This window comes from Xyrauchen texanus, chromosome 49 (assembly GCF_025860055.1).
Source record: "Xyrauchen texanus isolate HMW12.3.18 chromosome 49, RBS_HiC_50CHRs, whole genome shotgun sequence".
NCBI classification, from domain to species: Eukaryota; Metazoa; Chordata; class Actinopteri; order Cypriniformes; family Catostomidae; genus Xyrauchen; species Xyrauchen texanus.
The window spans coordinates 2,881,191-2,904,547 of NC_068324.1; the positions used below are offsets into that span (position 1 = coordinate 2,881,191).

General features: G+C 37.8%; 2 protein-coding genes across 2 annotated transcripts; one reads left to right on the forward strand and one right to left on the reverse strand.

Moving 5' to 3' along the window:
• The first annotated feature begins 975 nt into the window (after positions 1 to 975).
• On the forward strand, positions 976 to 19,542 carry metap2b (methionyl aminopeptidase 2b). Its single transcript, XM_052123329.1, has 11 exons — positions 976 to 1,147; positions 2,890 to 2,991; positions 3,186 to 3,245; positions 4,162 to 4,264; positions 4,490 to 4,648; positions 4,805 to 4,986; positions 5,070 to 5,164; positions 6,699 to 6,795; positions 6,874 to 6,977; positions 7,710 to 7,825; positions 18,605 to 19,542. Exons 1-11 carry the CDS (start codon positions 988 to 990, stop codon positions 18,855 to 18,857), a joined length of 1,431 nt encoding a protein of 476 aa, XP_051979289.1. The 5' UTR covers positions 976 to 987; the 3' UTR covers positions 18,858 to 19,542.
• Positions 19,543 to 22,274: 2,732 nt separating this feature from the next.
• On the reverse strand, positions 22,275 to 23,319 carry LOC127640095 (parathyroid hormone-related protein-like). Its single transcript, XM_052122491.1, has 2 exons — positions 23,231 to 23,319; positions 22,275 to 22,665 (listed from the first exon to the last, which is right to left on the reverse strand). Exons 1-2 carry the CDS (start codon positions 23,317 to 23,319, stop codon positions 22,275 to 22,277), a joined length of 480 nt encoding a protein of 159 aa, XP_051978451.1.
• Between the last annotated feature and the right edge of the window lie 38 nt (positions 23,320 to 23,357).

Consider the following 23,357-nt stretch of genomic DNA (forward strand, 5'->3'; position numbering starts at 1 on the left):
GTTCTCAGTGAGACTTTGATATAATGTATCTTATAAATTCTTCGTTTCCCGTTTTCTCACTGTTTTGTTTTATTTTTATTATCATTATTGTTAACTTTTTTAATCGTTTTTTTATTCTTGTAAAATTCAATTGATTTATAGATTTATTTATTATTTGATTATTGACTTTTATCATTTCACCTTATTCAATAGTATAATATCATTATTGTCTCATTTAATCTTATAATATTATTTCTTAATCTAATTTATTTTTGTTTGATTAATATTTAATAAAAATATGAATACTACTACTAATATTTGTATATTATTATTATACATTAATTTAATTATTTAATTTAATATAAACATTTGATATAGCTGTATTCTTGTTTATAATTCGATAGATATTATTTAATCGTATTTACTATAACATTTATTTCTAAACCATATGTATTTTGTGATTATGCTCATATTTTTGTGAAACTTATCACCTTTTTTAATAGTATATTATTATGTTTCATAATCTTATTTGTTATTTGATTATTGTCTTATTAATCTTATTTTTTTTTCTCAATCGAATTTATTTTCTATTTTATAAAAACCTCAATAATGATAATTCATTTTTATTACTATTATTGTTAATTGTTCTTGTTTTATTTAATACTACAATATCATATTTTAATCTAATTTATGATTTGATAGACATTATTTAATCGTATTGTTTTCATAATAATAATATTACATTTATTATAAATAATATTTGTTAGCTGATCGAATTTAATCGAATAATGCTGTTTCTAAATCGTTTATTTTATTTTATTTTTGTACTTTTTAATAAACATATTAATTATATTATTAATTAGATTATTTATTATTATTTTTCTTTATTTTATTTAAATATTTGAATTATATACATATTTTTAATTCTTATTTATAATGTGATATATCTTATTTATTCATCCGCACATTATTTACACATTTCCCAGCGTCCCTCTCGCGGTCACCAACATGGCAGACAAGCAGACGGTGGAGTTGCAGTCCGTAACTGCAGAAATGCAGATTTTGCCTAACGGAGACTCTCACCTTCCCAAAGAGGACGCGGAACCGGTCGACGAAAGCGGGAAAAAGAAGAAGAAAAAGAAGAAGAAGGGAAAAACAGCAGCCGTAGGTAATAAAGTCGAAGGAAAGTGTCGCGTGGCCTTGCAGACTGAGAGCTCTTTAAAGCTGATAACAATCGTGTTTAATACCTTATAATGTCTTATTAAGTCGAAACCCCTCGTAATCAGGAATAAAAGTATTTGCACAGAATTTAATGATTAGATTATGACTGCATTATGAAGTTATGGGCCTGATAGAGTGTTAATGTTGTTATGTGAGAGCTGGGTTTGACACCACGTGGTTTATATCTACATTTCATATCGGTGTTTTTTTATTTTCCGTTTAATGTAAAATTCCGAATAATGAAATTGGAAGAATGTGTATATGTGTGCAGGTTTATCCATGCGACGTGGTGTTTGTGAACGCTTGTGATCTCCTTGTATCACCCTTCGTGTCCTGTGTTGCTCATTGTATAATACTGATTATTTTATTGTTTATTTGTTTATAACTGAGATTGGCAGAACCAATTTGTGATTGTTGTTCCTGCTTTTTGACATCTAGCTAAATAAGTATACTACAACAATTGAACAATATGCATTATTGATAATTTATTAGAGGTAGACCGATATATTGGTTTTACCGATTAATCGTTGCCGATAGTTGCTTTTTGGAACTTTCGTTATTCGCAAAAATCGATGTCGATAGTTGACGATAGTTTTTCCATCATTTTGTCATTTCAAAATAAAAGTCTACAGTTTGTTTTCAAAAATCGATGTCGGTAGTTGACGATAGTTTTTCCGTCATTTCAAAATAAAAGTCTAGTTTGTTTTCAAAAATCGATGTCGGTAGTTGACGGTAGTTTTTCCATCATTTTGTCATTTCAAAATAAAAGTCTACAGTTTGTTTTCAAAAATCGATGTCGGTAGTTGACGATAGTTTTTCCATCATTTTGTCATTTCAAAATAAAAGTCTACAGTTTGTTTTCAAAAATCGATGTCGATAGTTGACGATAGTTTTTCCATCATTTTGTCATTTCAAAATAAAAGTCTACAGTTTGTTTTCAAAAATCGATGTCGGTAGTTGACGATAGTTTTTCCATCATTTTGTCATTTCAAAATAAGTCAACAGATTGTTTTGGGCTTGTTATACTTAAAAAAAATTCCACGTTATGCACCAAATCTTAAAAAAAAAGAATTCTTGTTGATTTCGGTTTAACAATAAACTGCTCTGAAAAAACATTGTCATTGTATAAATCAATTTTAAAAACTGTCTGCCGACTAATTGGTTATCAGCCTTTCCTACAACCTATTGGCAAAATTCACTATCGGTCGACCTCCATAATTTATACAAATTATTATTAGTAGTAATGATAATAATTTTAATATTTTTTGCAAGCAGTTCATGCATACAATTAATACCAATTATTTTACCGTTTATTTCTCTAACCAACTTTTAATTGTTGTTCCTGCTTTTTGACATATAGTTAAAGAATTAGCTTACAACAATAAAACGATATGCATTATTGATAATTTATTGTCGTTATTATTAATTTATATATTTTTTGCGATGGTTGGTTTATGCAGAAAATACATTACAATAAGTAATGTTCTCTTGACTGCTGTGCTTGTAAAGTGTGAATATTGGTATAAAATAATCTATTAAATCTATTATCTTGGTCCTTGATTGTATATTTTTTTGTGTATTTTTACTGGACTTGCATTGTCACATATTTGTTGTATATCTGTACCCACAATGATTTCCACCAGCCCTGGCAAATGCCAATAAAGACTCTCTTGTATTCTGTTCTATTAGGAAACCATGAGGGTGAAGTTGAGTCGGACATCACTAAAGTGACAAAACAACTCAAGCAACAAACTATAGAAGAGCAAGAGAAGGAAGACGAGGCAGAAGAGGGTTTGTCAGTTTTAAGAGATCCAGTTCCTGCAATAATGAGTCCATATTCTCATACGGTTTTTATATGGTGTCATATGTTTGAGGCTTGAGGACAGTAAAAGTTTGTTTTTCTATTTGATAATTATCTTTATCAGGCTTTACAAAAAGGTTGTTTTACATTAACATGAACTATTGTAATATTTGTTTTGTGGCAGATGGCGAGGAAGGAGATTCAACTGGAAAGAAAAAGAAAAAGAAGAAGAAAAAGAAAGGCCGTGAGTGAATGATCCAAGACCAAATTAATCCAATGCTGTTTATTTTTACTATTTAGTAAAAAATTAATAATGCTTATATATTTAATAATAATATTATTATTATTATTTAATTGTATTTATTTTATATAAAATATTATTTTGTATTTTATTTCATATAAAAATATTATTTTTATTTATAATTTGATATATCTTATTCAGTTGTTTTGGTTTTTATTCTCATAATATAAAATTTATTTTGAAATCATGTTATTTAGTAATTGTCTCATTTAATCTTATAATATTGTTTCTAAATGTAATTTATTTGTACTATTTAGTAAAAAATTAATAATGCTTATATATTTAATAATAATATTATTATTTAATTGTATTTTATTTCATATTAAAATATTATTTTTGTATTTTATTTCATATTAAAATATTATTTTTATTTATAATTTGATATATCTTATTCAGTTGTTTTGGTTTTTATTCTCATAATATAAAATTTATTTGAAATCATGTTATTTAGTAATTGTCTCATTTAATCTTATATTATTGTTTCTAAATTGAATTTATTTGTACTATTTAAAAAAATATTAATAATGCTAATTGTTTATTTTATTGTTTTATTTTTAATTGCAATATAATATATATATTTGTTCTTATTTATAATTTGATAGATCTTTTTTTATAATTTATTTCTACTTTTTAATACAAATTTCAATAATGCTAATCATTTATTATTGTATCATTTTAATATTTAAAATTACAATATTATTTTTATTCTAATTTATAATTTGAAAGATCTTATATAATCGCACATGATTTACACATTTCCTAGCGTAAATAAATATTTTGAACAGTTAAAATATTATGGTTAATTATGATCCGGTGCAAGTGATTAGTCTAAACGATTGTCCTATTCTTCCATTTCCAGCCAAAGTTCAAACAGATCCTCCATCCATTCCCATCTGTGAGCTTTATCCCAGTGGAGTTTTTGCTAAGGGCCAGGAATGTGAATATCCACCTGCACAGGACGGGTACGGACTACTCCCACTCATTGTGTATTTTACACAATCTCAATTCTGCAAATTTTCTAAAATAATTTGCTTTATTTTAAATCCATTGTGCTGGCATACAAAGCCAAAATGATGGAAATCAGGTCACCGTCCAAATACATATGGACCTAACTAAACATTTTAAATGATTGAATAGTCTGATCTTATGTTGATGCTCATAGTGGATCTGTTTAATCTTCCTCACAGACGTACTGCTGCGCGGAGGACCAGCAGTGAGGAGAAGGTTTTGGATCAGGCTAATGAGGAGATGTGGAATGACTTCAGACAGGCTGCTGAGGCCCACCGGCAGGTCAGGAAATACGTCAAGAGTTGGATCAAACCGGGAATGACTATGATCGAGATCTGGTGAGCCAATCTTTACCTCTCTCAAACTGTGTTTACTGCCCCCTGCTGGTCTGGCGCTATGAGTAATTGTGTTCTAATGACATCATTTCTAATGACTCCACTAATCCGGAGTCGAATGTCAGGTTTAATTAACCACATCTCATTTTTCCCTGACAGTGAGAAGCTAGAGGAGTGTTCCAGGAAGTTGATAAAGGAGAACGGTCTGAACGCTGGTTTGGCTTTTCCGACCGGCTGCTCTCTGAATCACTGTGCGGCTCACTACACTCCTAACGCAGGAGATCCCACCGTCCTCCAATACGACGATGTCTGCAAGATCGACTTTGGCACGCACATTAACGGTGGGGCTCAAAAACACGAATTTAAATTTTCTGATGCATCTCAACTCGATCTTCATTGACATCTTTTTATTTTGTCGTTTTAGGTCGAATTATTGACTGTGCTTTTACCGTCACCTTTAACCCAAAGTACGATAAACTGCTGGAAGCTGTTAAAGATGCCACGAATACTGGAATTAAGGTAGAGTTTAAACTGAAGACATTTCACATTTATTTATTGGTGAAATATTTGTAACTCATGCTTCCGGGTGAATTCAATAACGTATCTGCTTCACTTTTTACCACAACATGGAAGAAAATTCTCCAAAAAATCCCAAATTGTCATTACCGAAATGCATCCAGTCATAATATTTTGTTGTTGTTATTTTAATTCTCAATGGTGATTCTAATTAGATTATCTTTACTGTAATGCATTCATTTCAGGGAAAACATTGTTTTTATTAAAGCTAATGTAACTTTTTCTGTGTTGAAATACTTCTATCCCAGATATAGATGCATAGGTTAATTTTCTCAAAAACTAAACACTGTCTCTGTGGCACTATAAACATTTCTGTTTGTTTTGAACAACCTGCTTCGACCCGCCCCAACAATGTTACTCAACCTATCTCTTGCTTTAACCAATGGCAAACGGGGGGCATTTTCAGAAAGCTGTTTTGAAGTAAATTCTTGCAATTTCCTTCGTTGTGTTAGTGGTGCAGAAATGACATGCTTCGGCTTTAATTATAATTTTTCTGCATTCCAGTAAAAATAATGGGGGTTCTTAATTGTCTTGAATATGTCAGAATGCAAAAATCTTTATGCTATATATATATATATATATATATATATATATATATATATATATACATACATACACACACATACATATATATTAGGGCTGTCGATTAAAAAATTACATTTATGCATTTGGCAGATGCTTTTATCCAAAGCAACTTACAGTCACTTATTACAGGGACAATCCCCCCTGGAACAACTTGGAGTTAAGTGCCTTGCTCAAGGGCCCAACAGTGGCATCTTGGTGGTGCTGGGGCTTGAACCCCCGACCTTCTGGTCAGCAACCCTGAGCCTCAACCACTGCGCCACCACTGCCTGCAAAACAATTAATGCAATTAATCACACTGCTCTCGGACCGTAATAAGATAGATTCCTGAGAAATGCTTGTAGTACCACCTGTTTACTCCAGGGGGCAGTAAGTGAAACTTCAGCTTTATGAGCAACACACAGTTTATACAGTGAACAAACACTTCAGCAGAACACCACAAACATTCGTTACGTTCTTGCTTTCAAAACACTTGATGGATAGCAAATGCGAACTAAGGGATCTCAAGATGTGTTTAAAGATTGAGTATTAAACTATATTTAATGACACAGGGACCTAAAAATTGTATGGTTATGATGCAACGCACACGAGATGCTACACAAGCATGTCTGACACAGGTGTTCATTGACGGTCCATAAACAAACCCTCATAATAAATCTCCAACTGATTGACAAATTCACTTGTGAAATGGATTACTGTGAACTGTGTGACAATGATTGACTAATGATCAATAATATGGTAGTAATCAATACATTGTATTCTAAAGCCGCTTTTTGTATTGTTTTATCAATGATGAACTCTTCTGCCACAAGAATGTAATGCATTTTAATTATCTGGGGACACCGTGTAATTAATTTTTTTATTAAATTGATGATTTAGATGTTGTGTATTTCAGTGTGCAGGTATTGATGTTCGTTTGTGTGACATTGGAGAATCAATTCAAGAGGTTATGGAGTCTTACGAAGTGGAGCTCGATGGAAAAACGTATCAAGGTGCGTTTTCTTTTATGCAAACCACTTTAGTGTGAATAACTCCAGGTATTCTACTAATGATGCTATTTATCTTTCTAGTGAAACCAATCAGAAATCTCAATGGCCACTCTATTGGACAGTACAGAATACATGCAGGCAAGACGGTGCCCATAGTGAAAGGAGGTGAAGCCACCAGGATGGAGGTGTGTTCGCTACTAATTTTCTACTTAATTTCATGGTTCATGTAGGCCATCCAATATACATTAAGTTTACTATAACACATAAAATGTGGCAGACATTAAGACAGTCTGAAAGTCCTGTTCAAGTGTATGTGTTTAGCGCTGAGCTTGGGTGTGCAACACAACCCTTAGCTGGCAAATCTCAATCAGTCAGCACCATAAGGCTTACAGAGGTGTAGTCAAGCATGTTTTAACACAGATTGTTTTTACAGCACCTGAATTGAAGTCTCTCACAATATTGTGTACCCATTATTGAGGACTCACTTTGAAACTGTAGCCTCCCAAGCTGCACGCTGCTCATAATTTAAAGTATTTAAACTACAGTCAAACTACATCAAAGCTATTTAAAGAAGAACATATTTTAGAGATGTATATATCTCGTTTGGTTAAAATAGCTGAGCTAATGTTAGCTTCTGAATAATGTAGATCAGTTTAGTGTTGGACCGTTATATCGGCCTGGCCGACTTTCTCTTGTGTCAGCCATCCTGCTCTCTAGATACCAGCTTCAGCCAATCAAAAACCTATATTGGTCGACCACTAATGAAGATAGTAGCCTCACTGCTTTTAGGGATGAAATCAACTGCATTTTGCTTATATGAAAACAGTCTAGTAGTGTTGTTGATCTTGTTAAGAGTTACATTCTGTGGTTTTTAGTTTTGACGTTCTGTTTTGTGTGCTGCGTCTCCTCTTCGACAGGAAGGAGAGGTTTATGCCATTGAGACCTTCGGCAGCACTGGGAAAGGCATGGTGCATGACGATATGGAGTGTTCGCATTACATGAAAAACTATGAAGTTGGACACGTGCCAATAAGGTGAGGTGCGACTTAATCTTAGGATGTAAACCTATGTTAGGTGGCTAAGAGTCCATCTAAAAATGTTGTTTTAGTGTGCGAGTACCGATGCTTCCTTATTGGTACTCACTGATGCCTGTTTATTTACATTTTATGCAGAAAAACAAATTATCAAATGAAAATAGTTCAATTCATTTTCAACATAATATAACAAATTAAGTGCTTTTCTACAGCTGTGACATGTATCTAGCTCTTCTATGAAGGAGGAAGTGGGGGTCAGGTGAACAGTCCACGTAATTCTTTATTTACAGTTTTCAGTTTCACACATCAGTTTGCTTTTCAGCACAACATAAAGGCACACACAATCACTGCTGCTTGCGTCTCTCTCCCCTCCGGCGGTCTAGACTCCCTTTTTATCCCTCTCCAGCTCAGTGTAACGAAGAACAGCTGTTAGAGATCATTTACCCCAGGTGTCAATCCTTACCGTTCTTTCTACTGACATAGCTCCATCCACTGAACCGGATCTGGTGCATCATTTTTCTGGGGCCCCATAAAAAATGAACGGAAGTGTCACATACGAATGGTTTAATAGGAACGTTGTGGAAAATGGGAGTTAAGGGAATCAGCCAATATCACTTTGTTAAATCCACTGTTGAATAAAAGTTAGCGACGCCCAATCCGAGGCATCGGGTATCCATCAAATTTAGACACTGCATTGACTGGACTATAATCCACAAAGAACTGGACTGCGCCCTCGCTCTTAGAAACCAAAACCACTGGGCTGGCCCAGTCACTGTGAGATTCTTCCATTTCACCCATATCCAGCATCGCTTCCCGAACTTTTTTTTTTTTTGTGCTCAGGTAATCAGTAGGGACGACTACGAACCTCTACCCCTGGGGTCGTTTCGATATGATGCTCTATGAGATTCGTACGACCGGGAAGAGACTTCGTACGATCTTAAAAGACACTTGATCGGTGTCTTAAGTTCACCTCTGGTCCGAGCTCCTCCCTCTCCGAAACAACCATTGCCAAAGTCACCGGGACCACCTCTCTCCACAGTTTTAGGAGGTTGAGGTGGCAACCATTTGTTTCAGCATCATAATCGATTTCCCCAACTTGCCATGTGACCTCATAGGGTCCTTGCCACTTGGTGAGTAATTTAGTGCTTAATGTGAGGAGCAATACAAGGAATTTATCTCCCGGTGTAAATTTCCATAGTCGAATACCCCATTGTACATAGGGGCTCGAGCCACTTATCCCAATTTCGAGCGCCATCGTGCACAAACTAACGAATCATATTCTTTAGGGTCTTATTAAATCGTTCGACCATGCCGTCCATTTGGGTATGGTAAACATTGGTCTGAATCGATTTAATCCCCAACAATTCATACAGTTTGTGTAGTGTACGTGACATAAACGTAGTGCCCTGATCAGTGAGGATTTCTTTTGGAATCTTCTGAAGAGTACCTCTGCAACACTCTGCGCTGAAATCAATGGAAGGGGGCGCAATATCACTCTTGGGGTGGCTGGCGGATTCACCAGCTGACATTCACGGCATGCCGCACACCACCTGCAAATGCCAGGCCAATAGAATAGGGCCATTAGATGGTTCAGTGTCTTTTCCTGCCCTAAGTGACCCGCCATCGGATTATGATGTGTAGCGAATCAGCTCTATATTCTTCCACCATTAGGAAGCGAATCAGCTCTATGAAATATTAATAATCAATCATAACTTATTATAATCAATTATGAATATTTGGATCAGTTAATCGGGTTAACTTGATGTAGCTACATTAACATTACAACCAAATACTCGGTTCATCCCGTGAACACTCAATTTTGGTTATTAATTAATTAATAGAAATGTACATTTCCGGGCAAGGGAAATGTCTTTCTTACTAAGTATTAAGAGCAAGTAGTCAAAATCTATGATTAGGGACTTTAGATATGAGCTTGAGACACAGACAACTTTACATGTGACATGAACAAGACTTTATTAACTAGACTAAACATTTAAACTAATCTAACATACATATACATACATTCATACAGTTTACCAAGGGAAAGAGGGCTGAAGCAGAATACAGGAAGTTATAGCATTGTTTGAAGTTCAGCAGATCAACAGCCTGAGCAAACCATCATATTAGTTCTGACACGCCCTTTTTAGAAAGGGGTTAAGGATACTTAATGTATCAAATAATGAGACTAAGTTTGATACTTGCATGTCCCATTTGAATTAAACTGTCCTGATGCAATTTGTTGAGGCTCCAGTTGATCTTTGATGATGTTGTCTTGATGAGAGAGAACCAGTGGGAGGCAGAGGATCTTGGTGAATGGGCAGTCGAGGCCGTAGCCTGGCACACGCTTGGGAGTCCTTGGGGCCTTCTAGTGTGGCATGATTCAGCGAGAGAGTGAGAGAGCACAAGGCTCAGAGGGCAAGAGAGGCAGGAAGCAAGAGAGGCTAAGAGTGAGCGAGGAAGAGCTAAGAAGAGGAAGTGGGCGCAGCAATTTTATACCCTCGGAAACAGGTCCCACCTCTCATTGGCTCGACCAATAAGAAGGGTTTGAGTTCTAGGCGGAATTTGGTTTATTGCTCTTTGTTGTAAAATTGCCCATTGCATGTGCAAGAAAGAAAATAGGAAACATACTGGTAATACTAATATGCTGTTGTTATCGACATATCATGTACACAGTCATTTCAATCTTCAAAATACCAAGTTATAGAGACCAAATATGCCACACATATGATTTTGGTTAACCATAGTATGCAAAGTCTGAAACATTAACCCATTAGTTTGCAAGAAAACATAGATCAAGCACATTTAAGGGAAAATGTGAGATGGCACATTAGATACATGTCAATATTTATCACATGGATATATAGAATATATATATAGGATTAACAGGGTTCATTTCTCTTTCTCAGTAAGAGAATGAAGGGAGGATCAGCACTTCTCTGAACATGCCTTTGGAGGTCGTAAAGGCCTCCATTACTCTGGGCAGGAGAATGATTCCTTTGTTCCGTCACGGCTCATTTGCATGTTTCTGGCTGGTTTATGACAGTAAGAGATTTTGGGCTGAATGACTCAAAAGATGGCAAAACATAACGTAATATCATTCTACTGAAGATCTTATATTTGAATTTAGCTAGGCCAAATCGTAAGGTTTAATTTGATACCAAGAAAAGTATATTTAGTACACTTAGAAAGGGAATATACACTGAGGCTATTAAATATGAGGCCTCAGAGTTTAAAACACACACCTGAAACAGTTCTAACGAGTTTGATATACCTCAGAAATACACAACATACAGGGATTACACGTATTTCATTAGCAATATGCAGTTCTGTGTTTAACTGGAAAACACACACACACACACATTTTTACGTTCAAAGTTTCCCCTTCCTGTCCACATGATAAGCACGTGGTGAGCATGCGGATGTCACATGCGTTCTCTGTCAATAGTTCATTGTCTCTTTGTCAATACATTTATTGTGCTTGTGGAGGCTGGTTGGCTTATTTCAGTAATTAGGGGTTTTTAACAGTAAGTTCTTGTTTGTTCGGGAATCTGTTAAGGCACTGATCCTCCGCCATACCTTACAGTCCCCTTTTTCAGCCAGGTGGTGTCCCTGTTGGAGACATCATCGGATCGACAATCATCACAATGGCGGATGGCAGGTGAATCATGAGGGTTTTGTAGCAGGTAGTTGTTCCACGGTGGGTGATGTAGACAGTAGCCACATCCAGGTCTCTGCAGCAGGTGCAGAGGCAGCAGGTGCCTTGACAGTGTGTCACCTGTCATTATGAAGTCAGTTCTGTTTGAGGCAGGTGCTTGTTTGTGGCTGCAGGGAGTGGTTATGGGCATTGTGTAGTGTGGAGCGAGTTTCAGACTGACCTAGTACTGGTAGCAAAAGGGCAGCAGGTGGCCGTTCAGCCCTTGGTTCGGCACCCAGTCACCAGGTGTCTGAAGTCTGCAGTGTTACTCTGCTCTGGCAGCAGTGCTGACTTGAGCTTGCCTGAGTGGTGTTGGGCAAGAGTCAGAGGTTTGTTCTTCCCAGTACTCCTCAGGGGAGTTCTGTTCCAGGAGCTCTTTTGCTAGTGCTAGCAGCTCTTGTAACTCAGTAACAGGCGTTTCTAGCTGTCTTTGTGCAGCCTCTGTTTGGCACCTGTTTGAAAGGTGTACAGGAGGATGTTGTTGTAGACTGCTGTGGGACGCCCTGTGGTGTTTGCTGGGTGAGGCCTTGTGTTTGTTAAAGGCCTTCTGTGTCAGGTCACGCAGTTGTTGGATAGGCATTGTGTGGGGGCAGGCCATAATGCCTAAATGGTGACTTACCATAGGATGGAGGTTTCGGAGGAAAAGGCTCTTGAAGCTGGTGTCCTCCTCCATCCCAGGTATGTTCTGCGAGCTCGAGTAAGCTCGTCTGAGTCTGTGGTAGTAAACATAGGGAGTTTCATGCTGACCCTGTTTGGTGTCTAGGGCAGCGATCAGTCCGTTGTTAGACTCTGAGAATTCCCTTATGATGGCTTGTTTCAGCTGCTGGTAGTTAGACTGGATGTTTTCTGGCTGTCGAGCCAGAAAGCGTCGCAACTCTGGGCTGGACGTGATCCAGATCAGATGGAGTCTATCTTGATGGTTGCACTCATCAAAGACTGCAGGTGAAAGTCAATGTCTCGCAGGTAAGCGTGGACGTCGTGGTCTCCTGCAAGCTCTGGTGTAAATGCAGGGATATGTCTGGCCATTCGGTTGAGGTCTTTGAGTGTCGCTACACGTGTCGTTTCAAGATTCGTCTGAATCAATCCTTTTCCTTCTGCGGCTGCAGAAGCTTTAAGGAAACTGTCCGATGACGTGTTAAGCAGTGGGGTTTGTCTCCCCCTTTGTAACTCTGTGCTTGGCTGGGGAGGTTTCTCTGCTGATTGCAAGTGGGGAGTGAGATGTCTCTCCTGCTGTGGTTCCTTTTGCAGCAGGTAAGAGTGTCTCAGTTCTCGTTGGACCATGTCAAGTTCATCTTTGGTGTTTTCCAGCTGCTGAGTCAGCACTTTAACTTCAGCTCTGGACACATTCAGTTGACCTTCACAGGCCATGATTCTGGCATCTTTGTCCAAGAGTTCAGAATTTGCTGTTTTTAACAGTGAATCTTTGTGAAAAGTACCTTTTCCAGGTGCTCTCTAGCTGTCTTTTCCAACTGCTCTTGTTGTTTAGCAGCTGTCAGAGCCGTTTGAAGTCTGTGGATTACCTCCTGTGACTCCCTTCTGCCAGGGTCCTTGTGTCTGTCCTGAGCCTCCATCTCTAGCTGGTCTATGCGGTTTTTAGCATGTGTCAGCTCCGCTTGGGACTCAGTGATCTGGCGTTTGAGGTTGTTTACCTCCTGTTTCAAACCTGTGAGGTTGTGGGCCAGGAAGATAACCTCAGTCAGATATTTGTGCTCATACCTCTGGTTTGAGTCGTCTGTCATTAGTTCTTTTCCCTCGTTTTCCAGTTGCTTTTTGTTCTGTTGCTGAAGGTCGTCAGCAGTCATGGATAAAAGGGTGTTCCTCAAAACACCTAGCCAGTCCTTTTGGCCTGCCATCTGGGCAGTTAGGCTAAGCATCTGCAACATTTTTGGCACACTTCTGGTGAGAGTAAGGGCAAGAGACTAATGCAAGATCAAACAGAATTTGGAGCTAAAGGCAAAGTGAGACAGCAAGGTGTATAATGTACAGCTAGGTTTTGCTAGGTGTGGTTAACAATTGAAATGTGTTCCTGATTATTACTATCTTAGCTGCAAATAGCAGGGTGCTCAGATTTGTGTGGATCTGAGTGGCTTTGCTAAAAGAGCGTAAGCCTAGATTTAATAAATGACTTAAGATGTTTCTTTGGGTCAAATTATTTATCAGCACTTACTGATAGCATACAACAGGCTTGATCTTTGAACACATGAAGAGGAGAAAGAAAGATGAAGAAAAGAGCTTTCCTATTAGATTGTGTCTATTAGTGGTGCTCAAAATTATGCCATAGAAATCGTCTAGATTACTTGTGTAGCTGGCTCATAAAATTTAAGCAACTTGTTGCAAATAAACACAAAATCGAGAAGAAAAGTATGTCTAGTTACTTTTGCAGTTTTATGGTGAAATAAAACCACACTAGACCAAGAGGGTTAAATGGGAAAATTAATAGCTGACTTCTATTATTAGTAAAAATAATAAAAAGACTTGAAGAAGTGATTAAAATAGCAGAATAACCTTGTATTGGGAATAATCAATAGCACTGATGATTAACAATTAGATTTGCTTTGGACATCATTCTATAGTTGGTCACAGCTGTTATGTGTTCAAGACCACACAATGTGTTTGTCCCTCTATAAAGTTTAGTCAACGTGCCATTGAAAGTTCCCAATAACTATAAAAATTATTCTCTATCTAAACAGTTTACATGTAATTAAGTTTTTAGATTTAATTAACAAAGTAACTGCAAATTTAGCTGAACAGCGTTCAGTAAGGGATGCACCTGAAAGGTGCAGGTGAAGTTAGATGAGAAGAATTAAAGTTAAGGAAAGAGAAAGTGAGAATTCAGAAACCAGAAATGGGGTTAAAGGAAAATGGTTTAGATCACGTCACTCTGCATGCACACAAGCTGTAGATAACGGATTCATGTAAATTATGCTAGCAGCTAACTGTTGAAGCTATTAGTTAGCTTAGCCTAAGCTAAGGGGCTGCTAAGTTGGGTTAGCTTAGCCACCTAGGCTGCTTTGTTTACAGAATGGCGTCGGAAGGAAACACATGCGCTATCTGGAGTGAGCACTTCCTGTGGCAAGTCGTTGTCATGGGAACCAATGCACTTCAGAGTTTCAGTGAGTGAAACACAGTTCTGATCACCAGGAAGCTAAGCTTTTAGACGCACACATAAGGTTTAGCTGAAGGACATCAATCTAACTATAATTTGTAAGGCCTTTATACTGTGAAAAGGGGAGCATCGCCCAAATCTACATTTATATAACACTGTACTGAGATTTCTTCCTCAGAAACAGGTTAAGCAATCAATTCTGGTACAGTTTACATGCCGCTGAGCTGAGATTCCTTCATCAAAACAGACTTACACTTTAATACTGAAATTAGGGTTTCTTCGCTAAAATCATATTACTCGTACACTGATACCTTTTGAAAATATGCTTAAATGTGTTAAGACTCTTTCAATTACAGTAGAGATGTCAATTCAAGCCATCACCTTATCCGCGATCCAAACAAGCCAGCAACTAGTGAAGCAAATGCCGTTTCGCATGTCATGTCCTATTCTGACCGGAATTATTCAATGCACACTTTTAGGTTGACAGTGGTTCAAGCTCATAACCTTTGTTTAATCATGCCCGCATCATTCTCCACCATTATGTAGCTGAATCAGCTCTATATTCTTCCACCATTAGGAAGCTGAATCAGTTCTATGAAATATTAATAATCAATCATAACTTATTATAATCAATTATGAATATTTGGATCAGTTAATCGGGTTAACTTGATGTAGCTACATTAACATTACAACCAAATACTCGGTTCATCCCGTGAACACTCAATTTTGGTTATTAATTAATTAATAGAAATGTACATTTCCGGGCAAGGGAAATGTCTTTCTTACTAAGTATTAAGAGCAAGTAGTCAAAATCTATGATTAGGGACTTTAGATATGAGCTTGAGACACAGACAACTTTACATGTGACATGAACAAGACTTTATTAACTAGACTAAACATTTAAACTAATCTAACATACATATACATACATTCATACAGTTTACCAAGGGAAAGAGGGCTGAAGCAGAATACAGGAAGTTATAGCATTGTTTGAAGTTCAGCAGATCAACAGCCTGAGCAAACCATCATATTAGTTCTGACACGCCCTTTTTAGAAAGGGGTTAAGGATACTTAATGTATCAAATAATGAGACTAAGTTTGATACTTGCATGTCCCATTTGAATTAAACTGTCCTGATGCAATTTGTTGAGGCTCCAGTTGATCTTTGATGATGTTGTCTTGATGAGAGAGAACCAGTGGGAGGCAGAGGATCTTGGTGAATGGGCAGTCGAGGCCGTAGCCTGGCACACGCTTGGGAGTCCTTGGGGCCTTCTAGTGTGGCATGATTCAGCGAGAGAGTGAGAGAGCACAAGGCTCAGAGGGCAAGAGAGGCAGGAAGCAAGAGAGGCTAAGAGTGAGCGAGGAAGAGCTAAGAAGAGGAAGTGGGCGCAGCAATTTTATACCCTCGGAAACAGGTCCCACCTCTCATTGGCTCGACCAATAAGAAGGGTTTGAGTTCTAGGCGGAATTTGGTTTATTGCTCTTTGTTGTAAAATTGCCCATTGCATGTGCAAGAAAGAAAATAGGAAACATACTGGTAATACTAATATGCTGTTGTTATCGACATATCATGTACACAGTCATTTCAATCTTCAAAATACCAAGTTATAGAGACCAAATATGCCACACATATGATTTTGGTTAACCATAGTATGCAAAGTCTGAAACATTAACCCATTAGTTTGCAAGAAAACATAGATCAAGCACATTTAAGGGAAAATGTGAGATGGCACATTAGATACATGTCAATATTTATCACATGGATATATAGAATATATATATAGGATTAACAGGGTTCATTTCTCTTTCTCAGTAAGAGAATGAAGGGAGGATCAGCACTTCTCTGAACATTCCTTTGGAGGTCGTAAAGGCCTCCATTACTCTGGGCAGGAGAATGATTCCTTTGTTCCGTCACGGCTCATTTGCATGTTTATGACAGTAAGAGATTTTGGGCTGAATGACTCAAAAGATGGCAAAACATAACGTAATATCATTCTACGAAGATCTTATATTTGAATTTAGCTAGGCCAAATCGTAAGGTTTAATTTGATACCAAGAAAAGTATATTTAGTACACTTAGAAAGGGAATATACACTGAGGCTATTAAATATGAGGCCTCAGAGTTTAAAACACACACGAAACAGTTCTAACGAGTTTGATATACCTCAGAAATACACAACATACAGGGATTACACGTATTTCATTAGCAATATGCAGTTCTGTGTTTAACTGGAAAACACACACACACACACATTTTTACGTTCAAAGTTTCCCCCTTCCTGTCCACATGATAAGCACGTGGTGAGCATGCGGATGTCACATGCGGTTCTCTGTCAATAGTTCATTGTCTCTTTGTCAATACATTTATTGTGCTTGTGGAGGCTGGTTGGCGCTATTTCAGTAATTAGGGGGGTTTTTAACAGTAAGTTCTTGTTTGTTCGGGAATCTGTTAAGGCACTGATCCTCCGCCATACCTTACAGTTGAATAACCTTTCCCGACAGCTCTGCAGAAATGGGTTGTATCCTCCTTTGAGTGTCCTGTGTCACTCGATACAAGGATCCTTGATAATTGAAAAATATGGATGTGCATTGGGGAGAGAGGAGAGAGAGAGAGAGAGAGAGAGAAGAGGGCTCGCCGGCCTCCGAATACACTGCCATATGGTCCTCAGCCAGCTGAACCGCCCCATCCAGCGACGCCGGTCGATGGCACTGGATCTACTCCGCTGTCCCTTTCAGTAGCCGGGCAATGAACTTTTCCAGTACCACCAGAAAGAGTACCTCCTCTGCGTCTCGTCTTCAGCCAGCAGCCACCTTTGACAGATGTCTCAGAGCTGTCGAACGTATGCAAACGGGCGACTGAACTCGCCGAGCATCAGTGAGCGGAAGTGTTGTCATTGTTGCTCTGGGCTTCAGCCGCCCCTTAGCAGGATGGCTTTCTTCAGATCTTCATACACCAGGAGGTTGGCTGCAGGAAGTTGTTGGGCTTCCCCGGACAACAGCGGCAGTAGGGGGGATGCCCACTGGGTGTTCGGCCACTTCCATGCTTCGGCCGTCTGCTCAAAGAGCATGATAAAAGCCTCCAGCGGTCTGGACTCTTTTTTTATCCCTCTCCAGCCCTCACTGTAACACAGAACATCTGTTGAGAGAATTTCCCACAGGTGTCAATCCTTACCATTCTTCCTCTCCCGGCTTCGCTCTCCACAGACGCTCAGCCACGCCCACATCACCACAACAGTCAAGTCATTTTTATTATTAGTAGCAGCAGTAGCATTCTAGTGAATATTACATAACTATACAGTATTGATATATTTCTGTTTTTTCCATTAAGTGAAGCTTTTATTGTGGCGAAAGCTTTAAGACCTTTCTGTTTGATTTGGAGGTAGTTTCTCTCTTCTGGAAAAGCAGGTCACTATGTGTCCCAATGTGAATTAAACCGCAAAATGCTGCTATTTATTTAAATCTAAAGTCTATATGTTCCTCGAGCTACAAAGTGAATGACCGCTCTGCTCTCTGTCATCTGCTACAATTCAAGCGAGCGATGCTCATGATGGTGTTTTCTGTGTATAAGCCAAGGAGCTTTAAATGGTTTGAGCAGCTGGCATCGACACAACAACAACAACACATTCACTTTGAAGTGCGCAGCACATACAAACTATATATTTATCTCTTGAAAACATAGTCTTTGTGGTTTTAATAATCACAAATTATTTTAGGACATTTTTCAGTTGCTTGATGTTTATTACTGTGGTGTTGTGCTGGTTAGCTCCACCCACAGTGAAATCTCATTGGTCCCCGTGGAGAGATGCATCATAATTTTTCTCCCTACTGTTGGTAATGCATCTTAAAATGTTTCCCTAGTTTTTTAGCTATTGTCTTGATTCATTTAAGGCTATAAATGGAGATAAAATTTTGTTATTTATTTCTTTTGGCAATCTAGGCCTTTTCATGACTATTAGCATTATGTACCGTTATTTTGCAGACTTCCCAGAGCTAAACATTTGCTGAATGTGGTCAACGAGAATTTCGGCACTCTCGCCTTCTGTCGCCGCTGGCTGGACCGCCTTGGCGAGACAAAGTATTTAATGGCACTGAAGAACCTGTGTGACCTGGGCATCATCGACCCCTACCCCCCTCTGTGTGACACCAAAGGGTCCTACACGGCCCAATTCGAACACACCATCCTGCTGAGACCAACCTGCAAGGAGGTGGTCAGCCGAGGAGACGATTATTAAGCCTCTACGTCAACAGTTTTTATAAATCTCTCCTGTGCTTTCTTATCATAAGAGTATTTGATGGGTAAAGGACTGAGTAAGTGAATGAGCTGTGCCTTCTCATTTTTAACACACTTGTATTTGTTTGTGTAATGGATGGATTGAGGTTTAAATCTTAAACCATGGCTTAACTCAAGGGCACAGATGTGTACTTATCACATCACATGAAGTGCTCTAAAACCATTTTGTATACTCCGAAAACAATCTGGTGCATTTTTCTTTAACAAGGTGAAATGTGAATTTAAAACCACATTTTCAGGTCATCTGGATTAGATATTTTCGACCTTGGCGATTGCATGTCTTTTGTACACAAATATTTGTTTTTTTAATCAAGCACTTTTTGTTTTCAGTCTGTAGCTTGGATTAGATTGAGATATTGAACAAGCAGCTGATCATTACAGCAGCTGAATTAATTGTCTTTTCCTTAACGCAAGAACAGACTTTAACATAACATAGAGGCTGGTAATAAACAATCATTCAGACACATGCTTTCCTCACTCAAGAGCAGGCCCTCATAACGACGGAGATGATGATGCACAAGCATATATTTTGGCTAAGCTTGGATTCAGGTAAAGCCTGTTTGAAATCAATCACATTGTAGTGTTTTATTTTGAAGTGTGAATAAAATTTATAAGAAATTGTGATCTACAAGTTATTTTGTGTCTAATGTTCTTTGTCTTAAGACTTCAACGGATGAAACTATGAATTTTATGTAGAATTTAGCATTTCATTGCAAAGAATCCAATCTTTAGACCAAATAAAAATGCTAATTCTATCACTGCTAAAAACAGTAGTAATTCTATATTTACATAAAGTGGAATTGGGGTGTAATAAAAAGTTCAGAAGAGTCAACCCTTAAATATAGATTCAAACATGTCTATATAAGTTAATAATAGAGAAAAAACATTAAAATACACATGTACAACAACTAAATAGTAGTTTTAATTCTACATATTACGTGTTTCTTCAGCGTTTTCTGACAACGTTCCAGTAATCGCATAAATTTGATTACAAGTTAAGGAATATTCTGGATTAAGTTAAGTTCAACATTTGTGGAACCAAGATTTGATAACTACATAGAAAAGGTAAGAAGGCAATTTTATCGCTTTAAAATCCTGTTAAAACACATTATTTTTGTTGTGGATACACTTTTGAAACGGTGGTTATTTAATTTAATTATTACAATCACCACAATGTAAGTGCCCATTTTTTTTGCTCTCGAAAAGCAGTGACAAGATTGAAAATTAGTTTTAGTTTAGTTTTGGGTGTTTAACATGCCACAAATGGTGTTGATTGAGTTTAACTGGTATTATAATCGGAATATTAATTCCTTTAATCGGATAAGGTATTTTCAACTGCTTTGTCCCTCGCGAAAAGCGCGAACGCTCGCGTTTTTTTAGGATTAGTATTGGACAGTACATTGAGAAAACGTTTACATTCAATCACTTTAATGTAAATTTATATAAAACATGTTTATGACAAAAACTTTTAAAAGTCTGGTGGACCTTTGGCTAACTGTGGTAAAAAGCGCCAAAATTGAGTCAAATAGCAAATTCAGTTCACTGTCGGCCATCTTTGGAACGCTCTCCGGTTATCAGGATCCTTTGTAGACACAGACAAATAATAACAGTAAAAAACATATGTAAAGCATATCTAGAGTTGCTTGGTGTTTACATACTGGCCCACCACCAAGTCTGTGATATTCTGGTTTAGCAATGGCTCGGGTCTTTCCTTTAATTGAAGTCTATGGGATTTGTTCACCTGCTTTATCGTCCACCAGGCAAAAACTGGTAAACATGATGGCTTTAAAAAAGTAATTCCACACCTCTTCAACAAGCCACATCTTAATTGTGTATTGCTTATCAAATTATTTATTGAAAATAGCAAGACATTCGAAACACATACGTAATGAACTAAAGTAAAAGACAAGCTGGATAATAAAATATAAAAAAGATGCCAAAACTCTTAACGTAGATCAGCATAACTATCTAAAGTGCATTTGAAAATCTCATTAAAATCAGCAGCATTAAGAGATACATTCAGGGAATAAATATTCCAATCAAATAAATTAAATATTATATGATATGTGGGACTGAAGGAATACAAGGACATTGGGAATATTTGTAAATTGGGTTGTAAATAAAGCAACTTTCTGCTTGTCAATTAAGGTGCTGAAAATAATAGAAATGTTGAGTGAGTTTATTACAGAGTAAAACTTGAGTGAAGGAAAAATAAACCATATTTTAATTCATTTTCTGCAAAAATTTTGGTTTTTAAAAAATGGCCACATCTTCAATAATAAAGTGAAACAATATTTAAAGGGACAGTTCACCCAAAAGTGAAAATTCTCTCATAATTTACTCACCCTCATGCCATCGCAGATGTGTATGTCTTTCTTTCTTTAGCAGAACACAAAGATTTTTTTTAGAAAACCTATCTCAGCTCTATAGGTCCATACAATGCAAGTAAATGGTGACCAGAACTCAAAAGGTCCAAAAAGCACATAAAAGCAGCATAAAATAACCCATGTCTTCTGAAGTGATATGACAGGTAAGGATGAGGGTGAGAAACAGATCAATGTTAATTTTTTTTTTTTTTTTTAACCATTTTACCAGCCCCATCCAGTAGGTGGCTGAATTTGAAAGTAAAAGTGAAAATGTAGATTTACAGTATAAAAAAAGTAAACGTACAAATATTGATCAGTTTCTTACCCACACCTATCATATTGCTTCTGAAGACATGGATTAAACCACTGATGTCATATGGATTACTTTTATATTGTCTTTATGTGCTTTTTGGACCTTCTTAGTTCTGGTCACCATTCACTTGAATTGTGAGGACCAACAGAGCTGAGATATTCTTCTAAAAATCTTTATTTGTGTTCTGCAGAAGAAAGAAGGTCATACACATCGGATCAAGTGAGCTCCACTTTGCATTTCCATTGGTACTTGCTACATTGCATTAATATGGACTAGCACTCTGCTCAGTTTTGTTGCATCGGCAACAGTCTCTGTCGCTCCAGTCGCCTCAATTCATCTACTCATGTTGAAAATGAATGATTTCCGGTTACATGGACACTTGAAATGTCGGTGTGAATGCTCCTTTAGGGTGCTTACACACTATAGAAAGCTCTCTTCAAGGTGTGGAAAGAGCCAGATCAGTTTGAAATCAAGCGGGAATACGGCAAATTTGATTTCTGACAGCCTATCTGAAATCAACGGACTGGTCAACGGATTAATTGGTGATTGGTCGACAAACTTTTGGTTGCACAACGTAGCATCACTTCCGCAAACCCTTGCATTAAATCCTTGCAATGCACCATCCACGTTGAAACCAGTGGATTTGGTCCTGGCTAATTTATTGATCTCTCATTGGTGTTTATATTTGGAAGCCACACCCCCAGTCTCTCCTCCTGTCTGGATCTCTCCATCTGCCCAAACACATCTTCCTTTTCCTCTTCGTCACACCTTTCAATGGCTGTTCCTCATATCTCATGGTCTTGCTGGTCTCCTGAGGAAGGTCGTCTCTCATCCCCACACTCTCCAACTGAAAGCCCATAGGAAAGTTTTTGGTGCTGCTAGTGTGTTTGGGTCGATGGGCGACAGACCAGGGGAGGGTCTGGTCACTTCCTTCGCTCTGACCGGGTGAGTCCCACACCTGCACCGTGTGCACCTGCTCTAGGATTCCCTGTATCCAAAAACGCCTCTTCCTGTCCTGCAGGGATCGACCGCGGTCGTGCATCATCTGAGCGTGACTTACCGAACGTCTCCTGAAACAAAGAGAGGGCGCTGTTTAAAGGAATAGTTATTAGTACTCATACCATTTTACTCCCGTGATTAAACACGCTTCCGAATGAAGGATGGGACTTGATTTTATTCATTGGAAATTGATTCGCTCATGAAAAGGGGTTTCTATATGACCGGTTGTTCGAGGGTTAAAAAATAAGACAGCTTGGTGACATCAGCCCAAAAGTTGTTTCAGAGGCAGAGAACATTTTTGCAACAATGTGTGATAAAAAAAAAAGCATGCACAGTAAGATCAGAAACATGAATCAGAATAAGGTCACATTGAAAGGGGAGTTTGACATTTGAACTAGACATGAAAAAACCCCATATGCTTTCATACTGTCCAAAGCATTGTATGCATTGTATGCATTGTATGCATGGCATCCAAAATGATGCAGTGGATTTTGTTAATCAAATACAGTATTTAACATCAAACAAGTTTCCTCTATTAACTGCAGATGGCAGTCTCAACACGGCTCTGAATGTCTCTTACATCTTGAGTTCTAGCAGAAATCCCTGATGTTCAAACATGAGGAGATCATGACTTACTGTCTGTTGCCGAGTTTGTCAGTGGGTCTGGATTGGACCGGTATCGGGACGGTCAACAGAAACACAACAAAACCCCAGAGCCTTAACATGCTGCTGGACACCTGGACACCTGGACCCAGGAGACACT

Bases quoted from the DNA above. Each gene is read 5' to 3' on its own strand.
- LOC127640095 (XM_052122491.1), bottom strand. From the start codon at position 23,319: ATGTTAAGGCTCTGGGGTTTTGTTGTGTTTCTGTTGACCGTCCCGATA. The intron at 22,666-23,230 runs GTAAGTCATGAT...TCTTTGTTTCAG, and splicing joins GACAAACTCGGCAACAGACA to GAGACGTTCGGTAAGTCACG.
- metap2b (XM_052123329.1), top strand. From the start codon at position 988: ATGGCAGACAAGCAGACGGTGGAGTTGCAGTCCGTAACTGCAGAAATG. The intron at 4,649-4,804 runs GTGAGCCAATCT...TTTCCCTGACAG, and splicing joins ATGACTATGATCGAGATCTG to TGAGAAGCTAGAGGAGTGTT. The intron at 4,987-5,069 runs GTGGGGCTCAAA...TTGTCGTTTTAG, and splicing joins CTTTGGCACGCACATTAACG to GTCGAATTATTGACTGTGCT.